This window comes from Malaclemys terrapin, chromosome 11 (assembly GCF_027887155.1).
Source record: "Malaclemys terrapin pileata isolate rMalTer1 chromosome 11, rMalTer1.hap1, whole genome shotgun sequence".
NCBI classification, from domain to species: domain Eukaryota; kingdom Metazoa; phylum Chordata; order Testudines; family Emydidae; genus Malaclemys; species Malaclemys terrapin.
This window is the reverse complement of record NC_071515.1, coordinates 20,814,665-20,830,541: the sequence shown is the minus strand read 5'-3', so window position 1 is coordinate 20,830,541 and position 15,877 is coordinate 20,814,665. Positions and strand designations below refer to the sequence as shown.

At 38.4% G+C, this 15,877-nt stretch overlaps 1 protein-coding gene across 4 annotated transcripts in view; it reads left to right on the top strand.

The window, feature by feature from the left end:
- NBEAL1 (neurobeachin like 1) overlaps window positions 1-15,877 on the top strand; it is a 152,694-nt gene that overhangs the window by 11,571 nt on the left and 125,246 nt on the right. For all 4 annotated transcript variants that reach the window (XM_054043889.1, XM_054043888.1, XM_054043887.1 and 1 more), the window contains exon 3: window positions 12,641-12,732. In XM_054043889.1, coding sequence (XP_053899864.1) covers window positions 12,641-12,732 — 92 coding nt within the window. The remainder of the gene's footprint in view (window positions 1-12,640; window positions 12,733-15,877) is intronic.

Below are 15,877 nucleotides of genomic sequence, written 5' to 3'. Positions count from 1 at the left end.
GTTGCACTGTGGTAGCTATCCCACAGTTCCCGCAGTCTCCGCCGACCATTGGAATTCTGGGTTGAGCTCCCAATGCCTGATGGGGCAAAAACATTGTCACCGGTGGTTCTGGGTACATGTCATCAGGCCCCCTCCCTTCCTCCCTCCCTCCGTGAAAGCAACGGCAAAAAATAGTTTCTTGCCTTTTTTCCTGGGTTACCCGTGCAGATGACATACCACGGCAAGCATGGAGCCCGCTCAGCTCACTGTCACCGTATGTCTCGTGGGTGCTGCTGGCAGACGCGGTACTGCAGTGCTACACAGCAGCATTCCATTGCCTTTCCTTGCAGATGGCAGACAGTGCAATACGACTGCTAGCTGTTGTCGTTGTCCCGTGGGTGCTCCTGGCTGACCTCGGTTAGGTTGGTCGGGGGCGCCTGGGCAGACACAGGTGCTCCTGGCCGGCCTCGGTGAGGTCGGTCGGGGGCGCTTGGACAAAAATGGGAATGACTGCAGGTCATTCTCTTCTTTAAGTTTCGTTTAATGGAGATTCAGTCCTGCCTGGAATATCATGTCAGCTGGAGGCTTCTGCCTCAGGCTGCTCTCCCAGTTGGCAGCACCGCACAGTCGCACCTACCCCTTGGTCCCATGGCTCATGAAGCCCGGACAGTAGTAAGGAGCAGTTCAACTATAGGATGCTCAAGTGCATAATGGTGGTAGAATGTGCCTTTGGACGTTTAAAAGCTTGCTGGTGCAGTTAACTGACTCAGTTAGACCTCAGCGAAACCAATATTCCCATCGTTATTACTGCTTGCTGTGTGCTCCACAATATCTGTGAGAATAAGGGGGAGATGTTTATGGTGGGGTGGGAGGTTGAGGCAAATCGCCTGGCCGCTGATTACATGCAGCCAGACACCAGGGCAGTTAGAAGTGCACAGCAGGGTGCGCCATACATTAGAGAAGCTTTGAAAACCAGTTTCATGACTGGCCAGGCTACGGTGTGAAAGTTCTGTTTGTTTCTCCTTGATGAAAACCCGCCCCCTTAGTTCACTCTACTTCCCTGTAAGCCAACCACCCTCCCCTCTCCCCTTTGATCTCCGCTTGCAGAGGCAATAAAGTCATTGTTGTTTCAAATTCATGCACTTTTTATTAATTCGTTACACAAATGGGGGGATAACTGCCAAGGTAGCCCGGGAGGGGTGGGGGAGGAGGGAAGCACAGGGGCAGGGTAGTTGTAGGGGCACCCCCTAGAATAGCATGCAGCTTATCATAGAAGCGGCATGTCTGGGGCTCTGACCCGGAACAGCCGTTTGCCCCTCTGGTTCTTTGGTAGGCTTCACACGGCACTGCTGCGGGTCCCTGTTATAACCTCTGTCCTTCATGCCCTTGGAGATTTTTTTTCAAATATTCCAGCATTTTGTCTTTTGGAACTGAGTTTGGATAGCACAGATTCGTCTCCCCATACAGCGATCAGATGCAGTACCTCCCGTTTGGACCATGCTGGAGCTCTTTTGCGATTCTGGGACTCCATGGTCACTTGTGCTGATGAGCTCTGCATGGTCACCTGTGCTGATCAGCTCGCCACGCTGGGCAAACAGGAAATGAAATTCAAAAGTTTGCAGGGCTTTTCCTGTCTACCTGACCAGTGCATCTGAGTTGAGAGTGCTGTCCAGAGCGGTCACAATGGAGCACTCTGGGATAGCTCCCAGAGGCCAATACCGTCGAATTGCGTCCACATTACCCCAACAGGGTCGATTTCAGCGCTAATCCCCTCATCAGGGAGGAGTACAGAAATTGATTTTAAGAGCCCTTTAAGTTGACAAAAATGGCTTAGTCGTGTGGATGGGTGCAGGGTTAAATCGATCTAACACTGCTAATTTGACCTAAACTCGTAGTGTAGACCAGGGCTTTGTAGTGGTATTTCTTTTTACTTGCTTTATCGAGACTGTAAGTTGTCTTATGTTTTGTTGCAATTCCATGTTAATAAAAAAATTAATTTTAAAAGTTGACCAAAATGCTTGTATGAATTTTAAAAATGCAAGTCAATAAATATTAAACCATGTAAGTCAAAACAGAACTAGTTCAAGATCTGAGCTTAGGCTGTCAGGATTTTTTTTTTTCCCCCCCTTCCTTCAGCTGATATTAGTAGCCAACTTTAGCTGCTGTTCATTTCAAACTTGGACAAATATTACTTGTAATACTGTAGTGTGTGGGAGCCATAGTAATATTTTATACTTCAGCTAAGATGAAGAATACAAAGTTTTGAAAAGGTTTTAAAATAAGTTTGTGCCCTCTAACACATATCAAAATGAAGGCCACAGAAGGGTCTTACAGTGAGACAGTTCTTTTGTCTTTATAAAATCTTTTCCTAATCCCGCTCCCCACACACAAAAAAGAGACCCCATGATAAAAGAAAATACCCAAAACTGTTTTAAAGACTATTATAAAATTCTGCTTTAGATAGACAAGTTCAATTAGAATGAAAGCTGTTAGTCTTAGGAGGTGGATTAAGGGAAGATTTTCATATTTAATGCTCTATTTCTATTAATTTTTGTAAGTGTAATTCAATCTTAGTATTGTCTGAATTATTTTAATAATTTAAAAATAATACTCAGGAAAAAATAGTTGCTGCTCTACTTTTGTTGTAAGGGCACCAATAATGAGATACAGTGAAGAGCTTGTTGGGTGAGTAAGCCAAAGTCAACTTTGGAAGATTGAATGACTGAAAAAAGATGCACATACTATTTAACTTCACCCAGGCTCAGTGTTTTGTGACAGCAAGCTAAATTTAATGTCTTCAAACAACTGTCTTGTCAGACAAGTCTGACATGCATTCTGAATTGCATGCTGGGGATTTTTGCCTTTAGAGCATGGAATGTGTTAACACTGAAAATAGCCGCAGGCAGATCCAACTTTTGTTTATAGCACTCAGTACCGGTACTTCCTGTATATAACTATAAAAATTGTACCGAACTTTGCTCTTTTAATTCTTCTTGAAGTTTGATTGAAGCACAGTGAAACCTCTACTTTGCTTTTCTTGCAAGTTTCATGAGGTGATCATTGAAATCTAAGTATAGTTAAACCTAAAATCAATTGATTTATGAATAAATGAAAAACTGGAAGAGTATTCAAGTGACACTGTCAATTTGAAACAAGGGTAAATTTTTCAGCGGTGACTAGGTGACTTGATCCTAAGTCCCTCAAGCCCCACAGACTTTCAGTGAGATTTAGGAGCCTTGAAAATGAGACTTTTAGGGTTCTGTGTCACTTAGGTCCTTTAAAATGTTTTACACCTAGTCAATTTAAAAAATAAATCAAAAGTAATTTGATGCTACTTTCCTCACCATTTAAAAAAAAAAAAAAGCCCATTCCTAAAGGAAAATTTTCATTTTCCTGTTGGTCTTCAACTTAGTTCAAAGCTTAACGCTGGATTGCAGTTGGTTTTTCATATTGTTTGCTTCTGAAAGTTGCCATGTCCTTCAAGAGAGCATAACCTGATAATTCTAGGTACTTTGTGCTTTGTTTGGATTTGTGTTTATAAGATTTGAAAGCTTACTTTCCCATTGCATTACTTACCGAGTTTAAAGACTGCCTTGCTAGACCTAGAATTTCCCTGCAAATCGAATATAATAGTCAGAATGTATTTACTATTTGTACAGAAGTATTTGCTCACAAAGTGTAACTTTCTATATGTCAGTCTAACATGCTGGCTAAGCTGCTTTATTTTGAAGCTGTTTTCTGAAGTAATGGAATGATTGCCTTGGTAAAATATACAATTGACTTCTAAAACGACCTGTAAGAATCACTGTACTGTATGATCTGGCAACATTTCTTTTTAAACTATAGCTAGCTTGAATAGTATTACTCCCTTAGGAGACTGTTATAAAATGGAGGCTTAATGTATGCTATTTTGATGGGGGAGGGGAAGTGTGTGTAAAAATATTTGAAAGGAAAGAACAGGAAAACATTTTCATTTCCAGATGATCTGAGATATCTTTTGCTTTAATTGACTTGCGTTTTTTTCAAGATGACTGAATAATGTTGCCATAGTAGCTGTAAAGGCTAATGGCCAAATTCTAATCTTCTTTATCCCTATGCAAACCCATTGAGCTCAAAAGCCTAGAATTAGGCCCTAAGTATTTGTGGTTCGCTTCTTGATCATTATGTAAAGAGCTTAGCACATTTTTGAACCCACTTTTGCTTCCACAACAAGTGAAACATATTTTATAATTGTCTTGCTAAAAACTTAGGTAAATGGATAATTATTTAACTTCCACTTTCTAATTTAACCTCTTGGAATTCTAAGCCTTAAAAAAATGCTGTAGATGTCTTGAAACTCCTAACAGATATGGAGATATATATTAAATGACTGTTGGCGGAATTTTTGAAACATATCCTGCAAACTATGTGAGGTAGTTTTCTTGGTGGTAAATCAGTTGTTTTAGGCCATGGACTTGTGGATTTGAATCCCAAAGATACAAAGAGCTGTGAGATTTTTTTCTTATAAAAATAAATAAAATATTAATCACAGAAAACTTAGCTAAATCTCTTATTTTTGTAGAAGGTTGACCTAATTTGTGTTCTCATCAATTGAACAGTAGTAAGAACAGTAATAAAAAATAAAATAATGAAGTCTGACCAAGTTATAGCTTCTCCATTCCTCCACCTCCAAAGTGCAAATCAAATTCCCTTCTTCCTATTTCGGTTAAGAGTTAAAGTGTGTCTACATTTGGTGAGAAAACTAGTACAAGGACATTGGTTTATACAGAGTGGTTTGTATTGTTTCTCTTTGTGATGCTATAGTATACTACCATACAGTTTTTGTCAGGAGAGTGTGGTGCATCTCCACATAGCAGCATTAAATTAATTTATAATGGTTGCCTGAATTACAGATCTAGGCCAACTCCATATTTCTGCTTGCAAGATGTCAGCAAGGTTTAATTATGGAATGAAAGATAAGTCTTATTCCATGGCTTCTACCACTATTGCTGTTAGCAGGGCCTTTGGGTAACTTTCAGATGTGAGACACTATATTGTGGAAGGGCTGAACCAGTGCAGTGTAATACTTGTTTTCTTGTCTGTAGCGGAAGGGGGCTCCATATGACTGTATTGAATTAATTGGACTTGAGCCAAAGATCTTGTCCCAAGTGGCTCAAGCATTTGGTACAGTCAACCCTAATAAAAAACCCCAGGGTGCAAGCCATTGTCCATTTCATATTGAACCTGAGGTGTCCCATCCCTCAGCTCCCCACAGTCTTTACCACAACCTGGTAACATGTGAAAACTACAAACTGCCCTGTCTTCACTAGGATTTTACCTCGTGTTGGTTACCATGTGTTAGTTAACACAAGATAAAACATTCCTTTTTTCCAAGTGAAGACACATCCTAAGGAACCTTGCCTCAACCCCTTTGTAGGGGTGGGACAGAGTAGTAAGGAGTGTCACCACAGGAGGACCCTCTCATGTCAATTTCTTAGTGCTGGAAAGGAACAAATTTTCGTGTTTTCTGTTGTTTTTTAGAACTTATAACTGCTTCTCTATTCGCACACTAGATGAATGCTATTACCTCTATGCCAATATGTAACAGTGTTTAGTACTCAAATGCACTTGCCAAGATTCTGGCACATGAACTCCTGCCCACTGTTCTGCTGCTGTTTGGTTTACAAATTACATCATGGAAAGAGAGTAAGTGGTGGAAAAATAAAATTACCCCTTCTTCCCCCATCAAAACCCAAAACCCTTGTGAGGAGGAGGAGAAGAGAAGAAAATGAATGAAGGAGGAATCAGACAGGAAAATATTCTAAAACCACTTTTATTAAATTTTAAATTGGGGGTCAAAATTTACCGTAAAATGTCTTTCTGTGCAAGAAGAAACTACTGATATGCAGTGGATGTACACCAAAAGCACAGAAAGGAGTTGATATCCATTAATAAAGTATCTGTTTATATTATGGAAATATAATATCTAAGGAAAGCGAAGACATGGGTATTTTAAAAACACCAAACTCCAACTTTGCAAACCAAGGGATGTCTTCTAAACAAATTGGATGGCCCTCAAGAATCATAAAATCATGGAAATGTAGGTTTGGAAGGGACTTCAAGAGGTCATCTAGTCCATCTCCCCTTATGTAGAGGTAGGACCAAGTATACCTCTGAAGGTGAGTATTCAGCCCCCATCTCCAGGAGCTCATAGGTTTTGTGACTGCTTGACCACTATCCCCACTCCCCACTATGAGTTCAATCTCTTAGGACTGCTCATAATTAAAATTTGTATGACTGGCTGCTCACAACGAGTGTCCGTGATGGATATTGCTGAAGCTGGGCTGATCATGGTTTAGCTACAAGTGTGAAAAAGGAAGAAGCTTGACTAGATAGTTTATTTGCCTACACTTTATCCTTCCTTCTTGCCTTGATTTAAGTTGTTTTGTGCTGTCACTTGGATGAAAACCTATAGTTATCTTGGCTCAATGACTGTATCAACACTTATGTACCAAGGAAGATTTCTTTACACCAGTGTTGTGACATACAAGCTCATAATTCTAATGACTGAGAATAATAATTTGGCTTGGAGGGTGAGGAGAGAGATTGTTGAATTAAAAAAAAGTAAGCTACATGTAGTAGCCAGATAATATTGTATCTCTTAGTTTTACCAAAAATATATTAGATATATAATATGTATGTTTAGGAAATAAGTGCCCACTGCTGTGTTAACTGTACCCCCATTACAAGCATTTAACTCGCAAAGATGAATTTAATTCTGTGCATCACAAGTATTAGAATATTTAAATCTGTGGCCCTGTTTAACATCTTTAGCTTTTTTTCTTTTGTGGTGTACATAATCATTTATTTCTTACATACCGGTATTTCATGTCTGGTAACGTTCTCTTTTACTGCTCGTCTGCACTGTTAGTCTTATAAAGGGATTAAAAGTTAAGGATAAGGAGCTTTACTTGATTTTTAAGATTGAAGTAGATTGAGAATAAAACAATATCCATTAAAAAGGAACAAAACAGGCATTTAACCTAATTTTTTTCAGACTTCCTTCCCCCACTATCTTTTGATAAACCAAATATGGAGTCTGATATGGAGTTGGTTGCATAACTTGCCAACACTATGACAGAAGTGTACTGTCATCTAAAGATGGAGCTCAGCTGTGTCAACAAATAAATTTATTTGAGAATAATATCGCTTTGGTAATTCGACTTTACATTTCAAAAAGAGCTTATTCATTCCAAAGAAAACATCAGTTCCGCCAGTTGGAAAGTAAATAGATTCAGTTTCTGTGCTAGCAGTGAGCATTATTTTAGTTGTAGGCTAAGCAAATTAAAGAACACATTCATAGCTATAAACGTATGGATTTCCATTTGTAAAGTATCACTCTGTCCCCTCCTAACCAAGAAGATACTCTAGTAATTACTGAAATAATGGCTCCCTTTCTCCCTCGTTTCTGTTTGTTGAAGTCTTTACATGCCTGTGACTGTCAATCCATATGTTTGCTGAAAATAATTTGCTGTAGGGTTATTAGAAAATAAATTACTACAGCTTCTACATTTGAAAATTTTGAAACCATATCAAGAAAAGTAAATCTGATATTTCAATAATAGTTTAATCTGAAGCCAGCAACATTTTAAAAACATTTTATGCTATTTTTAGACCATTCTTTTTTGGATGTTGGTATGTCTGAATTCCTGTCCATCATTTACTTTTGGTTGTCTACATATTCAACTTCTCAAGTCTACAGTTGGCTGCACTGGCCCCATCTAGGAGAGGTGGATACCACGGTGGATTGATTTAAATCATCAATCTTAATCATAATTTTAATCAAAAAGCAGGATTGAAACCTTGATTTAAATAATTGATTTTAATTTTGTTATGCATTTGTACTTTTTAGTTATTTTTCTAAAGAGAGTTCATTCTCATTGGTTGGTATATCCATTTAAAACGTAGATTTGCAAAGAAATATGGATTTACATTATTTGTTGGTAGTTTTTGCTAATCAGGAAGATACACTATTAGGGTTACCATACGTCCGGATTTTCCCGGACATGTCCAGCTTTTTGGTCCTCAAATCTCCGTCCGGGAGGAATTTCCAAAAAAGCCGAACATGTCCGGGAAAATAGGGAGGCATGGTAAGGGGACCCCGAGTGAGAATGGCTGCAGCAAAGCCAAAACTAGCAACTCCTCTGATCTGCTGGGGCATGGAGGCGGCGGCGGCATCCAAGCGTGCAGCTGCCTTCTCCCTGGGCTCCAACTTTCCCGGCTCCCGCCACTCTCCACCGCGGCGGGGACCAAAGCAACTTCCCCAGCGCAGCAGCAGCTGGAGCCCGGGGGGTGGGAGGGAGGAGGAGGAATTTGGGGTGCTCAGGGGAGGGGGTGGAGTTGGGGCGGGGACTTTGGGGAAGGGGTTGGAATGGGGGCGGGGCCGGGGCCCTCGTGGCGTGTCCTCTTTTTTCACTATTTAAATATGGCAACCCTATACTCTATGCAGTATTTATATACATGTATCCAAGCAATTATATAGCTTAATTTACGTTTATTCAGAGTCTTAATTTTTACTCTCATGTTAGAAAATGGTCAGAGGCGTTTCTTATTTAATAGATTATTTTTTTTACTCATTTGTGTCAAGCTGCCTTTAGATGGAAATTGGAATTCAATTAAAAATACATAAAAACAGCATTTAAATGTTTTTTTTATTAGATAAATGAAACTACCTTAAATGTGATGGATACATAAGGGAAAATGTTTATCAAAACATGCTTTGCATTTAAAACTAATTTATTTATTAAATGAAGGAATTACTAATGCTGGTAAATTGAGCTAATTATGTGTCTGGTTTCCACATCCATCAAGTTTTTAGAACCAGTAGATCTCATTCTTTTCCACCCATATATTGGAAACAGAAAGTAAGCTTTTTTTTTTTTTTAACTCTGAGTCAGTTTCTCAACTTCGAATGAACTAGTTCAAACGAAAAAAAAATTCTGTATCTGCAAAAAAGGCTACTGCCGTCAAAAACTGGTTTATCACTTCAACAAACTCTGGGTTCAGGTGCTTAGCCAGTGACTTCCAACATTTCAGTGGTTTGACTTTCTTTAAAACTTTGACAGCAAACCTATATTAATTGAATGGTTGATCTCCAGCCCTGACTTATTGTGTTTGACACGACTGATTGTTAGATGCCGATGTCATAGCAGCATCTACCCGAGTACTTTGTCTTGAGAATATTGGCAAGAAAATGAGGTGGCGTAAGTGAATCTACTTCTCCATTGCCTGCAATTTAACTTTATTGTTGGGTATTTCTTTCTACTGTTTCTTGAATTTTTTTTCCCAAATTTCAATAGCATTGTAATAGAGCAGCTATCTTTTTGTAATTTGTCTAAAGTGATGGAAATAGATTTCAGTATATCATGATAGCTTGACCAGCTTAGAACATATTAAAATATGCATAGCTTTGTCTACACTAGGCTATTAGAATATAATGAATACCTCTAAAACACCTCTTAATTGTACTTTAGAGAGCGCCTGAGGAGGAGCATTGGAAAGGGAAAAGTGAGTATTTTTCAGATGGGAGTAGGAGTTGGGAGATCGTGGAAAGGAACTGAGAGGTTGAGTGAAAAAGGGAGAGCCTGAGAGTGATCAGCTAAAAAAGAGAAAGTGAGATTGGGAGGAAGGGAGGGAGAAGGGGATAAGAAGAGCCAAAGAGATGGGAAGGAAGAACAAAATGTAATGCAAGGAGAAAGCAGAAGGAGAGGGAAGGAAAGATTGAAGAACAGACATTGAAGGTTGAGGGAGGGGGAGAGGAAGGAAAAGGCCTGTCTCTATATCACAGCACTGCACTTTAAATCATATTGTGGCCTCCTTCAGGGCACCCCACTCAGGTGTCAGGCCCCTTAGCCATCACCTGATTCAGAATGGGAACCTGTGTTCCTCGCTCTCCAGACCTGGGGATTTAGACTGCAATTCCTTCTGCAATTCACTGTGGTCATTTTATCAAGTCTGAGTTTAGTTCAGGACCTTCCATCCTATTCTCTCCCAATGACAGGGTTAACCAGTGACCAGCCAGCCTTCATAATGCTTTTGTTCTGAATAAATACATTTTCTCTATAAAACAAAGTATCTTGAAAATGATTAACAGCTTATTTGCCTGCCTGTTTTAGGAGGTGTCACCCATCTGTTAGGGGTTTGGGATTAGAAAGAGATGTCCATACTGCAAGTGTTACTTATGGAGAAAGGCTTTCTCAATGAGGAAGGCTTTGCAGCGTTTCCTACAGATGGTCAGACTGGATTTGCCCGATCGCCTCTGGAAGATTATTCCATAGCTGTATCCCATTGACTCAGAATGTTTTGTCTCCCACTATACATGCTTCACCCTGAGCTTTTTGATCTGTGTTGTCAGAGAAGTGCAGCTGTTGCAAAAATGGAATAGAGTATCGGAAAAGCGAAAAAGAAGGCAGAACAAAAATAAGTTGAAGGCCAAAATTTTATGATAAATAATATGTGAATGTTTGAATTTACACTTTGTGTATGTCTAGATATTGCCAAAGCATCTCTGCCAGGGAAGGCTTATCTCTGGTTCATCAGTTTACTTCTGAAAAATCAATTTTTTTTGCCTTTTGAAATGCGTGTACACCAAATGACAGATATTGTGACAAGCTTTCCAAGGGGACAGTACTTCCAACATTTCTGTCAAGGTTACATCCCTCTTTCCCTCTGCAAACTACTCACTTTGAACCCTGCAGTGTAAGGGAGGAATGTAGAGGGAGATAGGAATGTATGGGAGGGGGGAGCTTTAGTGACATCGCCCACTGAAATGCCAGCAACCACAGCCCTTAGTGGTGCCCTGAGAATGGAATTTGGCCTCTAGTCAAAAGATAGTGAATGTCACTAATATGCTCTAACGAGATAAACAAGTTTTTGTTTCTCTGCTAGTCCCAGGTCTACTTCTTTCCATGCTGTTGTGCAGGTAGTGACTAATTTGTAAATTGCATGTGAATGGATCTTTTAAAAAGAGAAACAAACAAGCCAAAGGCTCCTGTTTTTCTGGGAGTGATTCACCACCTAGTATTAGGGGGTAGCCGTGTTAGTCTTTATCCACAAAAACAACAAGGAGTCTGGTGGCACCTTAAAGACTAACAGATTTATTTGAGCATAAGCTTTCATAGGTAAAAAATCTCTGAAGTGAGGTTTTAGTTAGTCTTTAAGGTGCCACCGGACTCCTTGTTGTTTTTACCATCCAGTATTGGTATATAGTGTGATTTTTTTTTTTTCTTTTTTGCTTTAGAATATGCTACCAATGAGTCTTTAATGCCTTTACACAAAAAACTTTGTCCATAAGACACTGAAACAAGGATGCCTTTCCAAGCCCCACACTGGGCCCTTAGTGCGCATATCCTTAAACCACGTGAGATGGGAGAGAAATAGCAGCCTCCTTGGGGGCCAGTCCTTGCCCAGTGCACAAAGACTCGTTCTGAGGTGGTAACTAGGGTAGCAGTGTCAGCAGGAGCTGGGCTTGAGAGAGAGGTATCTTCAGAACCCCTGGACATCTATCTGTGATACAGGCGATGGTTGGCTGATGTCATGTTAGTTCTAATTTACTAACGTGATGTCAACCAGTCATTACTTTGATCACTTGGTCTTTCCACTCACCCTTTGTCTTGTCTATTTAAATTATAAGGTCTTTGTAGCAGGGATGGTTTTAGTATTTGTACAGCACCCAGCACAATCGTGATAGTAGTCTTTTGGGTGCTATAATAAAGAACAAAAAATAATTCATGTTCAGACTGACCCCCTTATTGCCAGGAGATGAAATACAACAATGAAAAATATGGAAAAGTGTATTTGTAATAGAGATCACTCCCCAATGTGGTGTTCATGGTATGAAGTTATATACGGTGCACATGTTATACATTTTTTATTCCATATATGATCCTTTGCATGGTTATTGCTGGAATACTGGACAATTTGAGTCCTATATTGAGTTGATACAGAAAGTGGGATATGGGGCAAAAAAAAAAAAGTTACATTCCTTAAAGCAAGAGTCTAGTGCAGGGGTTCTCAAAGTTTTGTACTGGTGATCCCTTTCACATAGAAAGCCTCTGAGTGCAACCCCCCTTATACATTAAAAAACACTTTTAAATATATTTAATACCATTATAAATGCTGGAGGCAAAGTGGGGTTTGGGGTGGAGGCTGACATAATAATAACCTTGTGACCCCCTGAAGGGTCCCGACCCCCAGTTTGAGAACCCCTGGTCTAGTGTCATCCTAATTAATTCTAGTGCAAAATACAGAGCATTTTATTTAAATCTCTTTAGTAAGTATATGTTGATTTAAAAAAAAAGTTAGCATCTTTTAGGAAGCTGACAACCACTGGAGAGTATTTGAGGCTTGTTATAGAATGTCTAAAATATTTTGTTTGAAATTGATACCAGGAAGCAGCGAAGTACTAAAATGGATGTGTAACCAATTGGAAAGAGCTCAATTTAGTTGAGAATTTCGGATGAAAATCTTTTGGTTTGGGCCAAAAATTTAATTTTCCCCATCAAAGCTTTTTTTAAGTAATATTTTTAAATGTTTTCTTGTAGATAATACCATTTCTCATACAATTCTGTAGATCATCAGTAAACATAACAATTTTTCTTAATGTGTTCCTTTCACTTTACAGAAAGACCCAGATTATTTGCAGCTTTGGCTGGACAGTTTTGTTTCTAGCTATGAACAATTTCTGGATGTGGACTTCGAGAAGCTTCCCACGAGGTATGTAGAAATTCAGATCTGCTCATCTTGTGTTTGATACCTGGCTGTGTTCTGGGCTCCAAATCCTGTTTAAAATGGTTTGTTCCACACCAGTATTTCTTGACTGGCACTCACAGGCCCATTCTTTAAAGGTCAAATTTGGGTTGCTAATGATGAAACTAGGTAAACAGTGGTATTTGCATCAAACCAGGAAATGGCATCAACATAAATTTGTTTTTGTTAGCAGAAATTTACTTATTACAGCTCTTTGTATGTTGCTGAAATAAGTATTCTGCAGTAAGCCTGATGCGTGAAATAATATTTTGGTGGTTTAAAAGAATATATAAGGGAAAGATCTGGATAGTAGATATAGTTTTGCAATTTAATCTCTGGGATTATTTTAATATTAAGGATGAGATAAAATTCTAAATTTGACTAATATAGTTGAAAAAATGTGAAAATAAGTTGCTTCTTTACTTGTCTGCTTAGACCTTAGTACAGGCTTTTGTATATTGTCCTGCAACAGCAGTGTTACCAGCCCCAAGCATTGAAAAATCATGAGATTGATTTGAAGCATGGATTTTAAAATATAATAAATGTTTGGTTCTTTTATGCCTTCTAGTTTTTGAGCCTTCAGGGTTCATGTTCTCAAGCTTTTATTCACAGCCATGAGGGCTAGAATTTTTTTTTTTTTTTTTTTACACTGAAAGCATGGCTTTAGGAACTAGGGCTTTTGAAGAAAAACCAAATACTGTGAGACTCAGGGAAAAAATCATGAGAGTTGGCCATAGTACTGTAGCCAATATTATACTGTCTTAAGTGATAGTGATGAATGCAGAGAATGAGGCTCCCTGTACTGTGGTTCTGGTCCTAAATCCATTACTATCAATGTTGGATCAGGTTTCATTTAGGTATTAGCAGTGTCCACAATTGTTGCAAGGAAACATTGAACCCTGAAATTGGGTCCTAGCATCTTAAAAGTGTACTTTTTCTTAGCTATGTGTAATAATACTTTTCTCAGTGAATATAATATATTCATATAGAATTGATTATATCCAATTTATAACAAAAACTAAAAATGTTCTGTTTTGTATTGCATAGTCTGTCAGTTTTGCTTTGGTGAGGCAAAAGTGTATCTTCATAGGGTTGTATTTTTTGCCTAAAAGGGCATAACTTCTAAATTGTCATTCTATAACATTAAGTTTAGTATGAGAAATGTTAACAGTGGAATAACTGGACTAAATTAGAAGTGTTCGGAAGTGTATCAACTACAGAATTGTTTTTATTTTTCAATAGCAACATGGCAGAAGATTAAAAAGAAAAAACATAAACCTAAAGATAAACTGTGCAAAAACAATGACAGTGTCTTCATTGTTCAGAGTGATAGTTTCAAGAGCTCAATATAAAATCTGGTATTTTGCTGAGATTAATGACAGGATTAGTAGTGTGACCTAAAAGAGTAGGACTGTTTAGGATTGGACTCATTTTGTAACAGATGTAGAGAGAAAATGTCTAGCCAAAATAAGGGAGAGGGCAGGTGACTATTGTGTTTTGATGGCCAGAAATAAATATCCTATTATGAGACAGTTTATGTTCATTTTAACAATAAATCGGTTTCTGTCCCTGATTGCGCTTAGATATAATCACATTTGGTGACATCCTTCTGGACTTATTTTGTCATACATTATAAATTGTTGTAACTTCGATGGTGCAGGATTTCAAAGAGAAGAAATACGAAAGAATCAGAAACAAATAATTCAAAATAAATATGGAGATATCACTTTATAATCTGCACATTACACCATGACATTCACTTGTACCAAAGCTAATCTCTAATTTGTGTCTCGGAGTTGGTTCACCTTTATACATTTTAATCAAAAGCTAATTCTCCCTTCGATTCTGGAAGTGGTTGTGTTCTGCAAGCTGAAATGAGGAATTGTTGAGGGAGAGAAAGATGCTATGTGTACTTTCATCTGATAGGATCTCAAAATGCTTTACGGCTACTGCATATGCATGCAGCACTGGATAGACATTTCTGAGTGAAAGGCAGCTGAGAATGAGTGTTGCAAAACAGGGCAGGGAGAGGAAATTTTGAACAAACTAAGGCACCCTACTTTAATGAAAAATGCCATGGGATTTATGTCCATGAAGAGAATATGAGACTTCAATTTTATCAGCAAAAAAGACCAAAACACAGCTGACTTCATGGAACTCTAATTTACTTGTCTCTGAGGCATGAAGGAGTGACTCGGCACTACTGAGATTTGCATCTAAATGGGTAATACCACAAGTGGGTCTGATTATAAGAACATCTTTTTCTGCACATAAAAATATATTTCCTTTTAAATTTTGTATGCCAAGTTTGGGAACCTGAAAAATCACATTTTGTGTAATACATATCTCAAAAAACTGTGAATTAATTTGTTCTGGAAGTGTGGATAAAACATATATGGTAAGGTGTTATAGGCCAGAGAAAGAACTATTGGTTGTAGAGTTGGTCTTCTTTTGCAGCCCCATGCCTCAGCACGATTGCTACCTATAGTTTTTTATAGTGTTTTGTCTAGTTTAGATTTAAGTGTTTCAAGCAGTGGGTTTTATACCACTTCCATTGGGAAGATGAGTACTCAGCAGTATAATAGATCTGTTGACATCTGTGTACATTGAAGATGAGAGATTGTCGCTCTACTATTTTTGCATTTTTCAAAGCATCTATTGCATCTTACTATATTTACAATTGAAAGGGTAATGTCTTACCAGCTGGTTAGAGGTTATTTTCCCTGCTGAATGGGGAAGAAATTTTTACTCTGTTTAATAACTGCAAAGGCAGTTTGAGTATGTTATCAGTTTTCCTTTTGTTTTTGGCTTACATGCTGTTAAATTTACAACAAAGAAGCTTAAAGGAAGTTGTTGAAAAACAAATCAAACATATTTTTACATACTTTATGGTATGAGTTCAGACCTACATAAAAATGACTTAGGACACAGTCACAAATAGCACATTTGTCAAGAGTTTATGGCTAAAAAGTGAAGTCTGATTTTCTGCAGTTTTTGTATTTTTAAGTGTGTGCTTCCTTTTGTAAAAATGCTAATCTGTGGTTAAACTGCAGCAGGATGAACAACAGTTGGAAGCTGGTTTGACTCCATTCACACAATTAATGTGGCAGAT